Source organism: Perna viridis, chromosome 2, assembly GCF_037379345.1.
Source record: "Perna viridis isolate PV_CMFRI_1.1 ecotype Kerala chromosome 2, ASM3737934v1, whole genome shotgun sequence".
Taxonomy (NCBI): Eukaryota; Metazoa; Mollusca; class Bivalvia; order Mytilida; family Mytilidae; genus Perna; species Perna viridis.
In genome coordinates, this window is record NC_142446.1 from 20,140,789 (window position 1) to 20,158,420 (window position 17,632).

At 30.7% G+C, this 17,632-nt stretch overlaps 1 protein-coding gene across 1 annotated transcript in view; it reads left to right on the top strand.

Moving 5' to 3' along the window:
- LOC148623987 (nuclear RNA export factor 1-like) overlaps positions 1-16,094 on the top strand; it is a 32,566-nt gene extending 16,472 nt beyond the window's left edge. The window contains exons 9-24 of the mRNA XM_088566376.1: positions 326-395; positions 1,366-1,454; positions 4,174-4,281; positions 4,535-4,644; positions 5,758-5,794; positions 6,735-6,803; positions 7,150-7,266; positions 9,614-9,660; positions 10,137-10,201; positions 10,579-10,694; positions 11,174-11,216; positions 12,251-12,320; positions 12,751-12,808; positions 13,218-13,384; positions 14,974-15,034; positions 15,291-16,094. Of these exons, the coding sequence (XP_088422502.1) occupies positions 326-395; positions 1,366-1,454; positions 4,174-4,281; positions 4,535-4,644; positions 5,758-5,794; positions 6,735-6,803; positions 7,150-7,266; positions 9,614-9,660; positions 10,137-10,201; positions 10,579-10,694; positions 11,174-11,216; positions 12,251-12,320; positions 12,751-12,808; positions 13,218-13,384; positions 14,974-15,034; positions 15,291-15,329 (1,266 nt within the window). The 3' untranslated portion in view covers positions 15,330-16,094. The remainder of the gene's footprint in view (positions 1-325; positions 396-1,365; positions 1,455-4,173; positions 4,282-4,534; positions 4,645-5,757; positions 5,795-6,734; positions 6,804-7,149; positions 7,267-9,613; positions 9,661-10,136; positions 10,202-10,578; positions 10,695-11,173; positions 11,217-12,250; positions 12,321-12,750; positions 12,809-13,217; positions 13,385-14,973; positions 15,035-15,290) is intronic.
- The last annotated feature ends 1,538 nt before the right edge of the window (positions 16,095-17,632 follow it).

Below are 17,632 nucleotides of genomic sequence, written 5' to 3' on the forward strand. Positions count from 1 at the left end.
ATTTACTAAAGAGGAGTCAAAACTGGGATCCAAAATTTTCTCCAGAAAAAAATTTGAAAATTAGCATCAGATTAACTTGTGTTAATAGTACAATGCTAAGTAATGAAATCTTTTGATTATTAGTTGAACTATATTGCTTTCTTTTGTGTATTTTGAAGGCTTCAATGTAAAAATTATAACATAAAAAAGTCAATTTTATAAGTGGGGAAATGCTCTCCCTTTTATGACCTGAGTCTGCCTATGATTAAAAGATTTAACCATTGAGTTATATTCCCAAAGAATTTTCCATATTATTATCCTGTTAATGTGGTAACTGTACTTATAGGTGTGTATGAGTAACAGATATGATCCAGCTACTAAAGCCCTCAATCTCAGTAACCTGTATAATGACGCTGGTAAGATATTACAAAACTTAGTATAATTTAACTCCAGATTAAAATGATAAAAAATTCTTTTTTTTTCTCTTTTGTTTTATTAAAGTTGGTGAGGATTTTTTGACATAAAAATGTGTTTGGTTGAGCTTCAATGAGTTTGGATAAAATGATAGTCATAGGAATTTTGCAGCTAGTAGTGGACTATTGGTGCAAAAGTTGCAAAACTTTGTCTTGTTACTCATGTATCACTCTTATTAAGGAAAACTGCTCAAATAGTGGCCAGAAATGAGCTCTTAAACAAAACTTTTATGTGTATGGATTGCTATGAAATTGTATCACAAGGTGTTGTACCACTGAAGTTAGGCTAGGGATGAATTTTGGAGTGTTTTACATTCTATAAAGGATTAAAGAGTCCAAAACAACATTTTCTCTTGTTTTAGGGAAATAACTTGTGTTAAAGTATATAGATCTCTTTAAAATTGGTATTAGGTTTAACACTTCAAAATAGAAAAAGAATGGATGTGCACCAGCATATAACCTAAATACTTTCTATGATCACCAAAAGGTCAACAATTTTTAACACACCTTTAAGAAAGCTCTGGAAGGCTCTGAAAAGAAATGTTTTGATGTACATAAAGGGTGATGGACCTTGCCATTTAGGAATGAAGGACAAATAGGGGTCAGAAATAAGCATTTTCTTCAACTTTGTATAAATTGATTATTTTCTATGTCTAAAGTTTTTAAACCACTTTCATGATAAAATTTAATAACAATCAAAATCAAAATTAAGAATTGTGTCAATATTTATCCTGTAATCGTCTGAATATAGCTGAAATATTGCTGCTCGGACGTTAAACCCCAACAAACAAAACATCCCAACTGTACAGTGTCGACCTCCTGGGTTTTCAGCCATTTTATATGGCAAATTGAAGGGGATTTTGTTTTATGTTCTTAAATGATGTACATGTTATTTTTATATATTAACATTCAGATTTGACTCAACATAATATTAGACTGGCACTGAACAAGCATGCTGTGATGACCCAAATAACAAAAATCATTGGAGAAAATATTCCTGAGGTATGTCCATCTCTTGCCTTGCAATAAGGAATTATCATTTCTTTGTGATTTATATTTTTCAGGGATAATTTTTTTCCGTTTTTTTGCGGATTTTCGCTATTTCAATCCTTGATTTTACCGTTATGATTCTTTTTCTACTGTATATTTACTTCCAATTTTGCAAATTTCGCTTTGTTTGTTGACCTCACAAAATCATCTCTGATATTTGTAAGACCTTGGATTTTAGCACAAACAATTCCACTATTGAATAATAGTTGTTTCAATTCTTTCTACATCTAATAATTGTTAAATATTAAAACATTTGACTAAGTACATGTATGTTGAATCTAATCTAGTCTAACCTATTTGTGGGAGACCACCTACAATCCATCATGAAATTGAAAGAGATTTTGTGTGACCAGATAAATGACATATTTTGTTACGTTATAACTTAAATAATACAGAGGATTTCAAATATTTTATCAATACCATAAATACATGATATGTACAAATGAATCAACAATATGAATTATACATGTAGTAAGTATAAGTGATGCTTGGTATAGCATAACATAGATTTTGCTCTGTTCCAGTGTTCACCACTGGCATGTCAGGGTCTGGTTTTGATAAATCTGCTTCTTCAAAAATGGGAACAAGAGTAGCAAAGAACTTGTTGGCACCCTTATCATTGTTTTCATCACATAAAATACTGAATGGATTCTGTTAACAGTTTCCAATCACTGTAGCCTCAAGACTTATGTTTAAACTTGTCTATTATCATGAATGTGTAGTTTCACATGAAGAGACTTGCAAGTTCTACGGCTGTAACTTTACTATGGTACTGATAATGTACTTAAAATTCCACTTGAATCAACAAGATGGGCACAAGAGGCCTTAAAGGCTTTCAGTTTGCTATTTGAAGTGGACATACTTATCCAGACCTGCCCAAACCTGGTAAGATTGTTTTCAACAATTGCAACATTTTATTTTGCCCCTTGAAAAAAGTATCCCAATGATAGAATTAAGTTCTATGAAGTTAATATAGAAATAGTGAAATAGTGTTCTTCCTAAAGGATAGTCTTTTAGACATTTACCATGGGATAAATAATCCACTTAAATTTTATACTATGGGGTGAAAAATCCAATGAATGGTTGTCCTATGAGGTATTACACCCTACATGTAATAAGTTTTATCAAGCTGTATATTTCTTAATCAAATCTATGTATTAATAATTAATTACCGAGGTTGATATTTACAGTCGAACCTCGATGTGTCGAACTCGGATTAGTTGAAATATCGGATAACTTGAACTAATTACAAAGTCCCAGCAAAACTCCTCTTACTCAAATTCAATTTTACCTCGGATATCTCGAACACGGATGAATCAAAACTTCTGATAACTCGAGGTAATCAATCAGTCCCCTCGACCCTCAATAGGACTTTGAGGTTAATTAACCCTGATGTCTCGAAGTCAACTAATAAGTCGGAAAACTGATTCTTTTATTACAAACCATGATCGAAGTGTGTTTTAACAATAATTGGCGTGGCTTTTAAAATTAATTTGTTGACACTCTTTATGATTTGATTTGTTTATTTAATTAAATTAAAATTGTGCATGTTTTATTAATAACATGTCGGAATCACCCTAACAGTGATATCGGATATTTTGAATTTTTTTTTTTAAATACAGATGAATTGTAATGGTATCTGACTATTTAATGAAACATGTTTCGCTAGTAAATTTGAAATTTTATAGTAATATTGTAAAGCACATTGTTTGACGATACTCCTGATTGTGAATCAAACAAAGCAGCATGGTATGAACTATGACTTTTTGATGTAGAAAAAATAAAAAGGAAAATTCACTAAAACACTCAGTGCTGTTCTGTATTTCAAACATGAAATACAACATACAAAAAAAGTATCTGCCGATATGAAACACAAAACATTATGAAGTACCGTGTAAAGTGAAGTACATTTACATGTACAAGCACAACAGATGATGTAAATACAGAAACAATCATGGACCAAACTACTAGTATTTCCGGTTTGTCCTCGACCTCGGATTACTTGAACCTTGGATAACTCGAACATTTTTGCATGGTACCTTCGACTTTAACTTAACGATTTTCGACTGTAATAAAATGAAGGCATTTAAAAAAACTTGTAAAATGGCTATGTCAGGGATCATGTTAAGAAAATAAATGAGCTACAAGTATCCCAACCTATAATAAAAGATAAATGACGAATTTCATTTTAAAGGTCCATAAACCTATGCTGTGTCAATCCAAATAAAGTAGCCTAAGCCAATAGAACTGGGTATATAAATACCAAATATATATATGGTATTTATATATCCAGTTCCATTGGCCGAGTCCATTGTAAAATTTATAATTTTAGAAAATGTTTCCTTATATGAAGAAAAATATGAGAATAGGTAATCTTAAGGGACTACCACTGAACATTCCTTCCATTATGTGGGATAAAATGGACCTTTATTTAGATAAGCATAAACCTATTCACATAGAATCGAAATACAATACTTAATGAAAAACCATAATTTGTGCCATTTTGGCTATCTTTGTTCAAGCCAGTGCCCCATAACTTTTTTTCGATAAAAATGCAGTGTCACCAATAAGGTACACTTTCAAGTAGATGTTATTATGTGTTCTTAAGAAAGGATTTGTGACTGCAATAAGGTCATATTCCAGAGACATTAAATTGTATATTTCATTTCAGTTGGAAACATTAGACTTGAGTGAAAATAAGCTGATGGGTTTAGATAATCTGAGAGATCTTGTACAGAAATCTCCAAATCTTACTAGACTCAATCTAGGAAAAAATATGGTAATGTTATCAAAATTTAATGGTTGTTGTTGAGAAATTCAAATCTATTAAATATATATATATAATGTTATGAACCTGATTGGTGTTCAAGAAATCAGTTTAAGTTGTGTTATGTACTGTCTACTTTTTATGTTTTAGTAAATCAATACTTATTCAGAAAGTCTTAAATGCTTTTAGATTTTAAAATTTTATATTTCATGTACTGAATTACTGATATGCTACAATTTAAACAATGATAATTTTTTTTTTTTAGCTTAGGTCCATTGATGACCTTGACAAGATAAAATCATGGAAACTTATTGAGTTAATTCTAGATGGGAATGATCTGTGTGATAGGTTTAGAGAACAAACGGCGTATATTAGGTAATAGGTGGCGTTGCCTGCCACATCATGCTGGTTGGGTATATCTGATTCATGGTAACAACGTAGAATGAGGTAAAATGTATCAGATAAACCAAGCATTGGGTAATACAGTCTCATTTGATATTGGGTAATACAGTCTCATTTGATATTATGTTTTGAGAAGTCTGTATATCGATAAGAGTATTTTGGCTGTTGTATTAAATTTTACTAATTATGGTATAGTATTGTTTGAATTGGAAGAAATCCAAATATTTGAAAACACTGTTATGTTACCAACAGTTACAATTAATTGATGAAAATACAATATGATAAGGTTTGGTCATTACCAGTTAAACAAAATTAGTTTCATTACTTTTAACTAGAACAGTCTGGTTTATCAGAAATTTAAGCAGATAAACTAAAGCAATGTATTTCATTCGTTGTTTAAACTCATTAAATATACTATCAATGTACAAGGAAGCAATCAGATTGAACTATCAGGAATGTAATTACTTACTTATGGTATTTTTAGTTGGAAGTATTGTATTTCTGGCACAATCATAGAAATATCTAAACTGATATCATACTACTTGATGTAATAGAATAAACATAGATACAGTATGTGAAATGTGACGCAGGTCTGCTTCCAAGGACGGGTAAGATCCTCCAGAAAGGAGGGCAACCTAAGACAGGGGCAGCTGGCACATCACATCATTATCTTATATGATTTCATCAAGTAAGGTCACATGGCAGTATGGTAGACTAATGACATCAAGCTATGATAACTATTCACTGCTGAACAAAGTGGGCAGATTTCATTTCCTGTAGACCCTCTTAGATGGGCACATATTTTTATCACATGATAAACATATTTTTACATTTAATTTTTTCTTATAAAATCTGTTTGTTTCCAATGGAAGATATATACTTTTATAGTTCAAAAGAGACATATGTAAAAATGTGTAGTGAAGGAAAATGTTCTTTAGACTATGTTGCAATGTTGGTAATGATTAAACCTTTTTGAAAGAAAATCATTTTCTTTAATGAACTGTTGTTTAGAACTTTTCATATGCTATTTTTTCAGCAGATGTAACACTTGGAAACAAATGAAATGTATTTTTGGTTTTATTGTAGTGCTGTGAGAAAAAGATTCCCAAAAATGGTGAAATTGGTAAGTTTTTCTTATTTACTGTAGCCTCCTTCATAAAAGGTGAATTAGTCCTACCCTGTAATTCGTTAGATTTATCTCTATGTAGATTCATAGATTATCATCTGTAACATATTTAAGGTATATAGCAGAGGTATTTATCTTTATGGTTTGTCTGTATTATCTACAAATTTTGACTGCAAATTAGGCTGTAGGGATTTGTGAATCTCTGCATAGTATGTCTTTAAGGAAGGACAGAAATCATGATTTTACAGTAAATATTCATAAAATAAAAGCCAAAATATTGTTTGTATTAAGGTAGCATAAAAGTGTCTGATATAGGAATCACTATTTCCATTGTTCTGCCTGACTAATAATCTTGTTATAAGGAAAATTTCTACTTGGTTTTTATTTATTTAGATGAAACTTTACCGGTATATGGAGGTTTAGTATCATGTGTTTGTGTAAGCAAGGGATGAGAATCCCTCTCTATGTTTACATTTTTAGAGACTAAGTGGAAGTGTTATATCTTTTAAGTATTTTGAAGTCTTAGTTTGAATAATACAATAACTAAGTTTGGTTGCCTTGTTTACATGATGTATCATAGTAGTCACCAAAAACTTTTTTTTTATATTTTAAAAGTAGATACATCTATTATAGGTATGCAATAGAATTCATGATGTAAACTGAGTAATCTGGCTGTAGTTAAAAGTACTTCTGACTTATTGGATTTATTCCCTTGATAGAACTAAAATTTTGAAAAGCAAGGATTTATTTTAATAAACTCCATGAAGAAATGATCCTTATTTTGATAAGAATTAATAAATTTTATGTAATACCATGTAACTATGTCCTGGGAATATAGTGGAATTTTACTTCACATTAAAGACAGATTTGAAGGTTTGTTACCATTATTCATTGCAATCTGTCATCTGATATGACTTATATTTCTTATCAATTGTAGGATGGCCATGATTTGCCACCCCCTATAACCTTTGATGTAGAGTCATCTACAGCTATGCCTCCTGTTAAGGTATATTTTTACTACTGAATGTCTATGTTCAGTGATAAACACTTTTCTTACTGCTATTCTTTGATTTAGAAATAAAGTTTCATTTTGACCTTGATAGAATCTATCTTGCTATACTTGAATTAAAAGTTTATTTATTGCATTCTGAAGAAATAGTAAGACTAGTTAAAAAGTTAGTAATATAATACACATCTCAGTGATACAATATAAATCTCAGTGATATGATACACATCTCAGTGATACCATGCACATCTCAGTGATACAGTACATATCTAAGTGATACAATACACATCTCAGTGATACAAAGTACACATTCCTGAACTACAAGAAGTTTACAATTTCATTTTAGGGAAGTTTTTTCCCAAGTTCAGATCTACAAGAATTAACAGTGAAGTTTTTGAAGGAATATTTCACCATTTATGATTCTGGAGATAGACAGACATTGTTACCTGCATATCATGATGAAGTAAGTCTAACACTTGGTAAGACTCTTTTAGACCCAATAAACATAGAAATCTAAAAACAGAATTTGCCAGAGTGATTTCCACCATAGTGTGGGTATAAAGTTATAGAGGAGGAAGGTGGTATTAAATGAACTTGGAACAAACTGCTGAACCTGTATAAAGCATGTCTGACCTTTCATTAAATGGAATTTTAGCTAATAAAATGTGAACACTTTACATTATGGATTTATTGTAATCGGAAAATAGGAAACTGTCACAAATTAACCATGCTGATGATCTGTTAAAAATTCTGTATTTGATTTCCATAGAAAATGATGAAAAATGCTCAGAATTAAACAAAAAATACTTCAGGCTTGTAAGGATTTTGAAATCCATTAATGTTTATGTGAATTTATACACGAACACAATTAGAGGGTTTTTGTAGAAGGTGAGATGAATAAATATATAGATAGCAGTGATTTACAAAATGATCCCAGTGTAAAAAATTTCTGTAATTCACACTATGAAATAAATTTGGTAATTTCAGTCTCGTTCTTTCCCCTGCCAAAATGTCATAACACAAATCTAGATCCACTGTTCACAAAATTTTAAATTTATGTTGAAAATAGCAATGAATGATGGAGGAAAACTATATAATAAATAGGATAATCTATTGGTTATTGTGAGTAACCAAAATATAATCACTTGTGCCATGAATGCATTAATATAACTTAAATCTAGGCGTTCTTCGGCAATCCTGATCATATTTTGGTTATTCAATCTTTCCAATTAATTATACTATTAGTATCCTAAGGCTGAAAAGAATATGCTAGGTTCTCAGTCACTGACGCATCCCTAAAAAACCTCCCGCATCTGTGATTTTTTTATAGGTAAAATCTGGAAATTTTATATCTGTTCCAGAAATTTTCATATCCAGTCTGGAATCAACTTTTAATTAGTTATGGTATCGTCTGCGCTCTTGACAGAAAAGTAAAAAGTATGATGCAATTGGGGCTGTTATTTATCATTGGTCATTAAAAACGAAAGTTTGTCTTGAGGTGGAGAGATGGCCTTTTTATTTCTTGCCACATCACATATTCCACTAAAGTTTTAATGTCATGGAGTATTTTATTTAACTTCTCAACATCCTGTACGTTTACAGAATTGTTCAGTTCTATGAAATTTCTTGAAAAAAAAAAAAAAAAAAAAAAAAAAAAAACTCCCTCCCACATCAGTTTTTTTAAAGAATGGCCTGAGAACCTAGGCATTTTTTTGTATGGCCTTATTGGTTTTGGATCAGCTGTTTTCCCCCTCTACAGATCTCTCTGGAATATGGAGTCTTTGGGCTTTCTATATTCCTTTCTTTTGATATTCATAGTCTTTGAAAATGAAGTAGACAAACCTTTAAGTACCATACATACTCGCCTACAAGTCAGATATTTAGGACTAAATTTTCAACTGCTGGGAAGGGTTCCGACTTATAGACCAGATCTAGCTTATGAATTAAAATTTTCAGCTTGAAAATGTCAAAAGCTTGATAATTGACATGAGCTTGACACCAACATTGAACAGCCAGACCAGTGCTGTTTACCCCAATGTTTAAATTGTAAGCATCAGTTTTAGGAAGACTGTCTTTATCTTCTACTTTTTACAGCTAAAATATGATGCAGTAAAAGAATATTTACTGTTTAGTTTTTATGTTGCCACAATTTTATTCGTATTTCCCACTCATCCACTTAGTGTATTAATTTTTACCTGTGTACACTAATATAGCCATAAACCCAAAAGTGCAATAGAAACATGACCCAATAACTTACCATAATTCATGACAAAAGTAATCGATATTTTAGTTGGTTATGGCAATTCTTTTTCTGAATTGCCTTTTCCTTAAGTTAAAACCTCTTCACTTACTGAAATATCTTCAAAAAAAAAGCTGTTAGAGCATTATAAACTTTCTGTTTTACTATTTGTTTTTCACTACATTTATGAATCTAATTTGGGTTTTTGGTTGTACCAAAATTAGAATGAATGAAAAAATGGCCGTATTAAAGTAATCCACATTAATTACTTACTACTATAAAAACAACTCTGGCTTGTAGTTATTTATTTCAACATTAATTTATTGTAGTTATCAAAACAAACAGGTACACAAATTGTAATTAAGGAATGTTAGCGATGCAGCTGTCATAAATCAGTCTGACATAAGTGACTTATAGGCTACGTTCCAGAAATTTTTTACTAAAAAGGGGGTCCGTCTTATAGGCAAATTGACTTATACTTGAATATATACGATATCTGTTATATTTTTTGGAAATTAATAATATTGGTGATTTGAGGATATTTTATTGTCATATATATCTTGTGTTGTAGGCACTCTATTCACTCAGTGCAGCTTTTAATCCTGCTATTGAATACAGGTATATATGTATCTAACAACATGAATTAAGTATTTTGAAAGTATATATTTAATGCATGCTTTGTAAATTGGTATGGATATTTTTTTTATTAAGAAATATAAATGTTTTTGTTGTTTTTGTTTTTTAGCTATTTTAAACTATTTTTCATAAAGAAATTTACTTTCATTGAAAATTTGAAATCTTGAAATTTAGTCAGTCAATTATTGGTCTAAAGATTTGTACTGGTCTTTGAGGTCATTTGCACCCGACTCCTTTTAAACAATGAATTCTAATAAATTTTAAAGACAGCATATTTATACTGCAGTAATTTTTTTAACTAAATGATTGAATAAAGGCAACACATTTTTGATATCTCAAATTAACAAATAACAGTAGGGCATTTTGTAAATTTCTCAGTCAATAATCTGCATTTTTTACGTTCCATATCCTATTGCAACCAAGTAAACGTTAACATCAGTTGTTGTTTTACTTTACAGCCAACCGAAGTTACAGGACTATATGTCCGACAGTAGGAACTTGACAAGGTTAACCCGAGACACAGGTATAGTTCTCCGTAACTATTATTGAGAATTTTGTTAATATGGTTGCTAATTTTGGAAACATTTTCATAATTTTTTTTAGATAGTCTTTGAAAGTTGTAATTTTTTGATTTATTAATTTTTTATTTTCCTTACTTTTTAAACTTATAACTTACAAATAATTGAATATTCATCACAGCAAATTTTGTTATAAATTATCTTATCTAGTATACCATCATGTTCACATTGTGCCAGAAGGAGGTACTGTGACTAAAATGAAATAGTTGTCCAAAATATAAGGCATATAATGTTTTTGGGAAAAATATCCCAACTGTTGGGTTCAACACTCATTTTTGTGTCCAGTTGCATACAACACTTGTTTCTATTATTATGATTATAGTAAGAAGACAAAAATCTTTAAAGAAAGGAAAACTAGCCATTGTCTCCCAGCTGTGTGAACTGCCAAAAACTACACATGACTACAATTCATTTGTTGTAGATGTAAATCATGCTTCAGTAAGTAGTAATTATTTATATTAATTTCTCATATTGATGTTCCTGTTATTTTATAGAGGATAGAGACATTACAAAAGTATCAACATTAGGCTGAGACAGTATTTTGTACTAGTGGAAACCCCATGAGCATATGCCATTTATCACATTCCAGCTATAATATCTGATTTAAATCAGAATTATATAAATAAAAAATGTTGAAGATGTGACCGTTGAAATACTGTTTATCATTAAAAATAGTCCACTCTAAAATTACTGTTTACAAGGTTGATTTGATATTTTCAGGAGTCTTACTTGATAAATGTTTGAAATTTCAGAATGATAAAATTTGTTCAAAGATCTTCTCTGCTATACTTACTTTTCCATGTTCTGTATAAAGTACCTACATCCACATTACCACAGATATTCTCCAAGTATAATACTTGTTACAACATAGTGTTCCAATTTAAGTCTCATTCCATCTTATTTTTGGTATTTTTCAGTCCAGTTTGTTAAGTTTCACAGTTCTTGGGGTTTTTAAAGAAGGTAAGTTAAGTACTAACTTGTTCTTTTTAATGTATGATTATTTTAACCAGATTCTTCAATATATTTTTTGTATTTTTACTTTTTTAAATAGCTGTTTATAAGATACTGGAGGTGATTAGTTTTGATGATTTTTATATGAATTGTTTGTTTTTATAGAGTGTTTTTCTCAAGCTCGTATTTCCCATAAGGTTCACAGACCTTAAGTCTCAGCCCTCTCAGAATTAGACAGTGCCATTTGACTATTTGTACCATCAGATTCAAGGAATGAAGAACAGATTTTCCACATCATTTAGTAAAATGAATTTGAATTTCACTTGAATGTACTGCACATGAATATTTAAGAGGCAGACAACAGTTAAAAAAAATGAATTTTGTTACATTCTAATGAAAAAAATCCAAACTGATGAAATAATGCTGAGGTCAAACAGTGGTAATTTCAGATGGATAAGACTTCCTTTAGTATATTGACAGATTGGTGGGTTTTTAGACATGCATGTATTGACAGATTGGTGGGTTTTTAGATATGCATGTTTCAGATGGATAAGCATTCCTTTAGTGTATTGACAGATTGGTGGGTTTTTAGACATGTATGTATTGACAGATTGGTGAGTTTTTAGACATGCATGTTTCAGATGGATAAGCATTCCTTTAGTGTATTGACAGATTGGTGGGTTTTTAGACATGCATGTTTCAGATGGATAAGCATTCCTTTAGTGTATTGACAGATTGGTGGGGTTTTTGACATGCATGTTTCAGATGGATAAGCATTCCTTTAGTGTATTGACAGATTGGTGGGTTTTTAGACATGCATGTTTCAGATGGATAAGCATTCCTTCAGTGTATTGACAGATTGGTGGGTTTTTAGACATGCATGTATTGACAGATCGGTGGGTTTTTAGACATGCATGTTTCAGATGGATAAGCATTCCTTTAGTGTATTGACAGATTGGTGGGTTTTTTGACATGCAGGTTTCAGATTTTGCCTGATTCTTATATGTATGTACTTATTCTTCATAGAAGGTATTTGTTTTCAGATAGCCGGTCAGATAAGGCACCTATTCGTTCCTTCAGTAGACAGTTTATAACTGTTCCTAGTGGATCAGGGTAAGTGTGTATAGATAGTCTAATGGCTATTTTTTTCCCACATTATCATAAAACATCTTGTTCAGAGGACATTTCATTTCTTACTCTGAATGTAATGTATTTATTAAACGGTATGTAACAAAAAAAACTGAAGGATATTTATTAATAGCATACTTTTACAAGGGACTTTCATTTCTGATAATTTTTTATGAGTTGTAAGGAGATTCACGCTGTAGACATGTGGAGTCAGGATAATAAAATGAGTATACTGGTAAATAAATGGATCTCAATGAAATTTGACTGCTTGATGCCATAACACAAAAGAAAGACTGGAGTTGATTATTGGGGTTGTTCCAATTTTGTATATTTTTGTCTTATTACCCACTTTAAAGATTGCAAATAATCTTTTTTGTGTTGATGGCAGAATTTATTGTCAGAAGTTTTTTTTTAGGATGGTCATTGTTAATGATATGCTGACAATCACAAATGCCTTACATGAACAAATTCAGGTTAGTTTTGATCTATTTATTGGTGCTCTTCTCCTTTTTGTGGTACCAGTTTATATTATAGCCCCACTTAATGAATGTACTCAATTTAAAATTGGAAAGGGGCAACATTTTCTGTGAATGTTCTATATGAAAGGACAATCTTATTCAACAATGTTTCAAAACATTGAAATTTTACAAAATTATTGGCATTAACATGTGTTTTATGAGATGTTCAGTCATCCAGTTTCTGTAAGTAGTGTGAGATAATTGATATTTTCATTGTTGTAATATCCTGTCAAGTCAATGGATAGGCTTAAGTTGTAGTCAGATCTGATAATTTTTGAAAAAGCTGTGACCCTCATATTTCTTTTTGCCAGTAGACGACAACATATGCTGTACTCCCTACTATAGTTGTATTAATATTTTGCAGAAAGCATTTAAGTCTCAGGCTCCAACTCCTTCATCCAGTCCTGTGCCTGACGAAGGACCTTCAGTTCCATTTCCTCCCCAGGGAGGAACACAGTTTACACCAGAGCAGGAACAGAAAATCCAAAGTTTTTGTCATGAATCAAGAATGAATCCAGAATGGTCTGCAAAGTAAGTAAATTGTAATAATAGACAAAGAATTGTATAAAGGTATTACATTGTAATGGTACATGAAATTACCACGTATTGTCATCATTTTTGGTTTTTGTTTTTTTGTGTGATAACCTTAATATTAGTTGATTTTGATGGTTTTTAAGAGCAAGGTCCATACCACAAATGGAAGGTTAGAATTGATTCAGGGATTATTACTGTGTAGGAATAAACGCCAAAACCAGCAGTTTTATAGAATTTATCTATATGACTTTAGTAATGATATATGGAAATTTTACCCAAAGGTTCCATTTCACTGAGTTCAGACTGGGGTGGATTTTGGGGGTAATAACATTAACGGTGATGGAATAAGGACCAGAAGAGAAGTAAAAAAGCTAAAATTTTCTGGTGATATATATTTAAGGTTCCAAAAAACAAAAATTTTGCTGTTTTCTGGATAACTTGAGTAAAGATGAATGGTTCTGTATGAATTTATAGGGTTTTATACCACAAAAGAAATTTATGATTTATTTTTAAAATAATGGCCCTTGTGTAAACCAATATATTTTCGTGGATACTTATTTTTGATTTTGGATGTCAATTCAATTTAGCAGCTGATCGATTTCACACCAACACTGTCAAAAATGAATTGTGTTATAAGGAAACTTATTCATGGATATTTCATGCCATTTAGGATGACCAAAAATAATTATGTTTAAAGTTTAGAAATTTCTATGTTTGCTTTCATTTCAATTAAGAAACATATATATGTCAGGCTTGTTTATTGTGTCCATATGAACATTAATAGTGTATTGACTTGAACTAAAAGCAATTATTTTTTTATATTTTTTATCAAGTTTAATTTTTATGTGATGTGATTATTACTATTCCACCCTAATGGCAGTACTGGTGGCCCCTTATAGTGACGCTAGGTTAAACATGTAATTCATGCAAAGATAGGAAAGTAAGAGGTGCCAAAGTGTTATGCACTGTCAGTGACTGTAATCATCAATAAAAATAGAATGATTGCAGTATAAAACTGCTAAATTGTTCTGGGTTTAGCTGTTGTTGTCATATCAAATGCTAAACTGTTCAGGGCTCAGCGTTTTTTGGTTGTTTCAAGGTACAACTTTTGAAGCATTGTATTATTTTTTAACATGGCATACATATATAAGATATTAGTCCAATGAATGTTTCATCTTTCTTATTGCTAAATATCTGTCTGCAACTCCTGTATTACTTGCTAGAGATTTGGATATTGTCAGTAAGTTTTGTAAAAGATTTAGGAACCATATATGCCACATCAGGGTTTTTAGTCCATTTAGGACAATTAATATTAAGTTGAAAATGCTGTACCATTTACTATATCAAGTAACATCGCTGGAATAATATGTTTTAAAAAACACACTGCTCAACTCAGATCTTGGCTGACACCTATGATATAAATGCACACGTCTTATCCTAGACTTATCTGGAAAATTCGACTTGTCTATGTTTTTTTCGTCGATTTTGGTCAAAATTAGACAATTTGACTTTTAGTCCAAAAAAATACAGTAGTTAGAATTGAAGTATTAAAAGTAGGTACCATCCACTTTTATCACTGTTTACAGGTGTTTAGAACAGAATGGATGGGATTATGAGAAGTCTGGACTGGTGTTTTTGGACTTACAAGTAAGATACAATACTTTACTGTACTCGTTCAAATGAAAAAAATGTAAACCTCTGATGATAAGTTTGAAATTCCAATTATGCACCTCCTGAAATAACTTTTGATCTTGCAATTCTGTGTGTTCTTTTACTTTGTTATTTAAAGAACTAGGATTTTTACATGAAATTTTCATTTGTTTACACTTTTGTATGTTTTGCTATAACCAGAAAAATATCCAGATTGAATTACTTCTTTTAATTATCACCATATTTATTACAGAAGCAGAACAAGATTCCTCCTGAAGCATTCCTAACATAACAATCTTGAACAGAGACACGTAAACTAACAATTGTGAAGTAATTTCAGCCATGCTGGAATAGAGTGATTGTAGCAATGAACGTTTTGCCCATGAAATAATTTTATAAAAGATAATACTGCACTCAGTCGGCATGAATAAGAAATCATGTTACAATTAGTAGTAGGACATATTGTAAAGTCAGAATGTATTGCCATTTTTCTTATTATTTTTGCAAAAAATGCAGTCGTAATTTGTGTGAATTATTTTATAAAATAGAAGCATGATTTTTGTAGAAATCAGAAAATTAAAATAATAAATGTTAACATGTTCACAATAAATAATGCAAGTGATATTTTCTGAATTTTGAATTGTTCAATTAAAAACTATATACCAAAAGATTATATGTATCACATGAATTTATAATTTTTGACATTTGTAATACATCATAAAAGTTTTACTATAGTGTAATTTAGTTAAATTGAAACAGTGAGATAAAATATAACTCTAAAGTTGAGTCTTAAAAGTATCTTTGCACAAATGTATTGAATGATGTTGTTGCTTTACAATGTTAGTGCTATTTGAGTGATAGTCAGAGGTTGGACAGTGAGTTTGCAGTTTTAAATGTAAAGAAATATTTGTATAAATGTCAGAGGTTGTTGTATAAAAGAAATAATTAATTGATGTCTACTTTTTGTCTGATCAGTTGTAAAAGTTTTATTTCTGTATGAAAGTTATTTTTTTATGTTAAAAAAACATGTTTTTATGAATAAAAGGGGACACTTCAATTTCATTTTTATTGAACATGCATTTAAAAAATGTCTTTTCACATTACAATTTAAAATTCGGGTTTGTCCTACTCCTAGGCTGAATGTTTGGTTAGTTTGTACTGAAATCAAAGATAATAATGGCAATGTCCTATCTCATAGAAGAAACATTCAGAGATAATGAATATTGTACAAAGCCAAACAAAAAACACATATAAAAGTTTCAGTAAATAAGCAACAGACACACTTCTGTAATAATGGAAACAAGATACAGGTGAATCAGTAGGGTAAATAATGCAACTTCTTCTATATTTGAGGTTTAGAAACCAATGTAAGACAATGTCACACACTCTAATCTTTACTTTCTATGGATATATTGCCTTTAAAATGCAGCATTTTACAGAAGAATTAGGTACTTCCACTAATGAAATACATGTACTGAGATTCCTTACACTTGTGCGAATGACAGAATTTCTCAACACTCATATTAGAATTCACAGATCTTCACTTCACTTCAGAAAAATTGGAAAATTAAGTCCAATTGTGGTGAAATAGCTTATTTGTGACCTCATTATACATACAGCCAAGATGGTATTTTCCGTAAAATAGAATTCAAATATTATTTTAGTTTTTACATTTGCAAATATGAAATTTTAGATAGTGAATTGAAATTTTTATAAAATACATGTAGTAGGCATACCTACTTCTTTTTTTTTTTTGTGGGGGGGGGAATCCCAGAACAGCCTTGAAAAATTAAGATTATCCCACATAACAATGTAATTTGTGGGAGGAATTTGAGGTTTCAATGGGGAGAATCTGCCACATGAACTATTCCAAAGGTTAATAGCTGGATCACAAAACTGTGTTGTCTGTCACATTTTCCATTTTGATGAATGGCCGTTGACAGTCAATATTTTTTTACAATCCAAATTTGTTGCTAGATTTGTTTCTCTGGTAGTACATTCCTGTCTGTTGTTGTTAGCCTCTTGTTTTCATATGACCCCAATTTTTTTTTTAGTTGTATAATGGTATCACCCTTTTGTTGTTGTTATTGTAGCAGCATCATCATTGTCGTCCATTAACTTTCGCCTATTTCTGATAACGTGTAAAACTTGTACAAATTTTTTGAAATTTCAACACATCCTTCCAAAGGACATGGCAGAAGGTCCTATGGTTTTTGGAGGTTTTGGCCCAAACCCCTGCCCATTTTTCAGTCAGATTTCAGATATCTCTTATGGTTTTTGTTTTGAGTTATAAGGAGTCACACAAAAATCAACTTGGGAATTTTTTATCAGATTTTGAGTAAAAATATTTATATTGGGTTTCTTTTGACAATCCCTGACTGCCATTTTTCAATCAGAATTCACACATCTTTAAAGTTTTTGAGTTTTGAAGGGCCAAAGGGAGCCACACCTAAAATGACAATTTTTTTTTCATTTTTGGTCCGATTTTGAAATTATTTTATTAGATTTGTTATGAAAATCCCTGACTGCATTTTTTTCTATCACATTTATATCTTATGTTTTTTTAGTTACAGGGATTGAAAGCAAAGGTCTGAT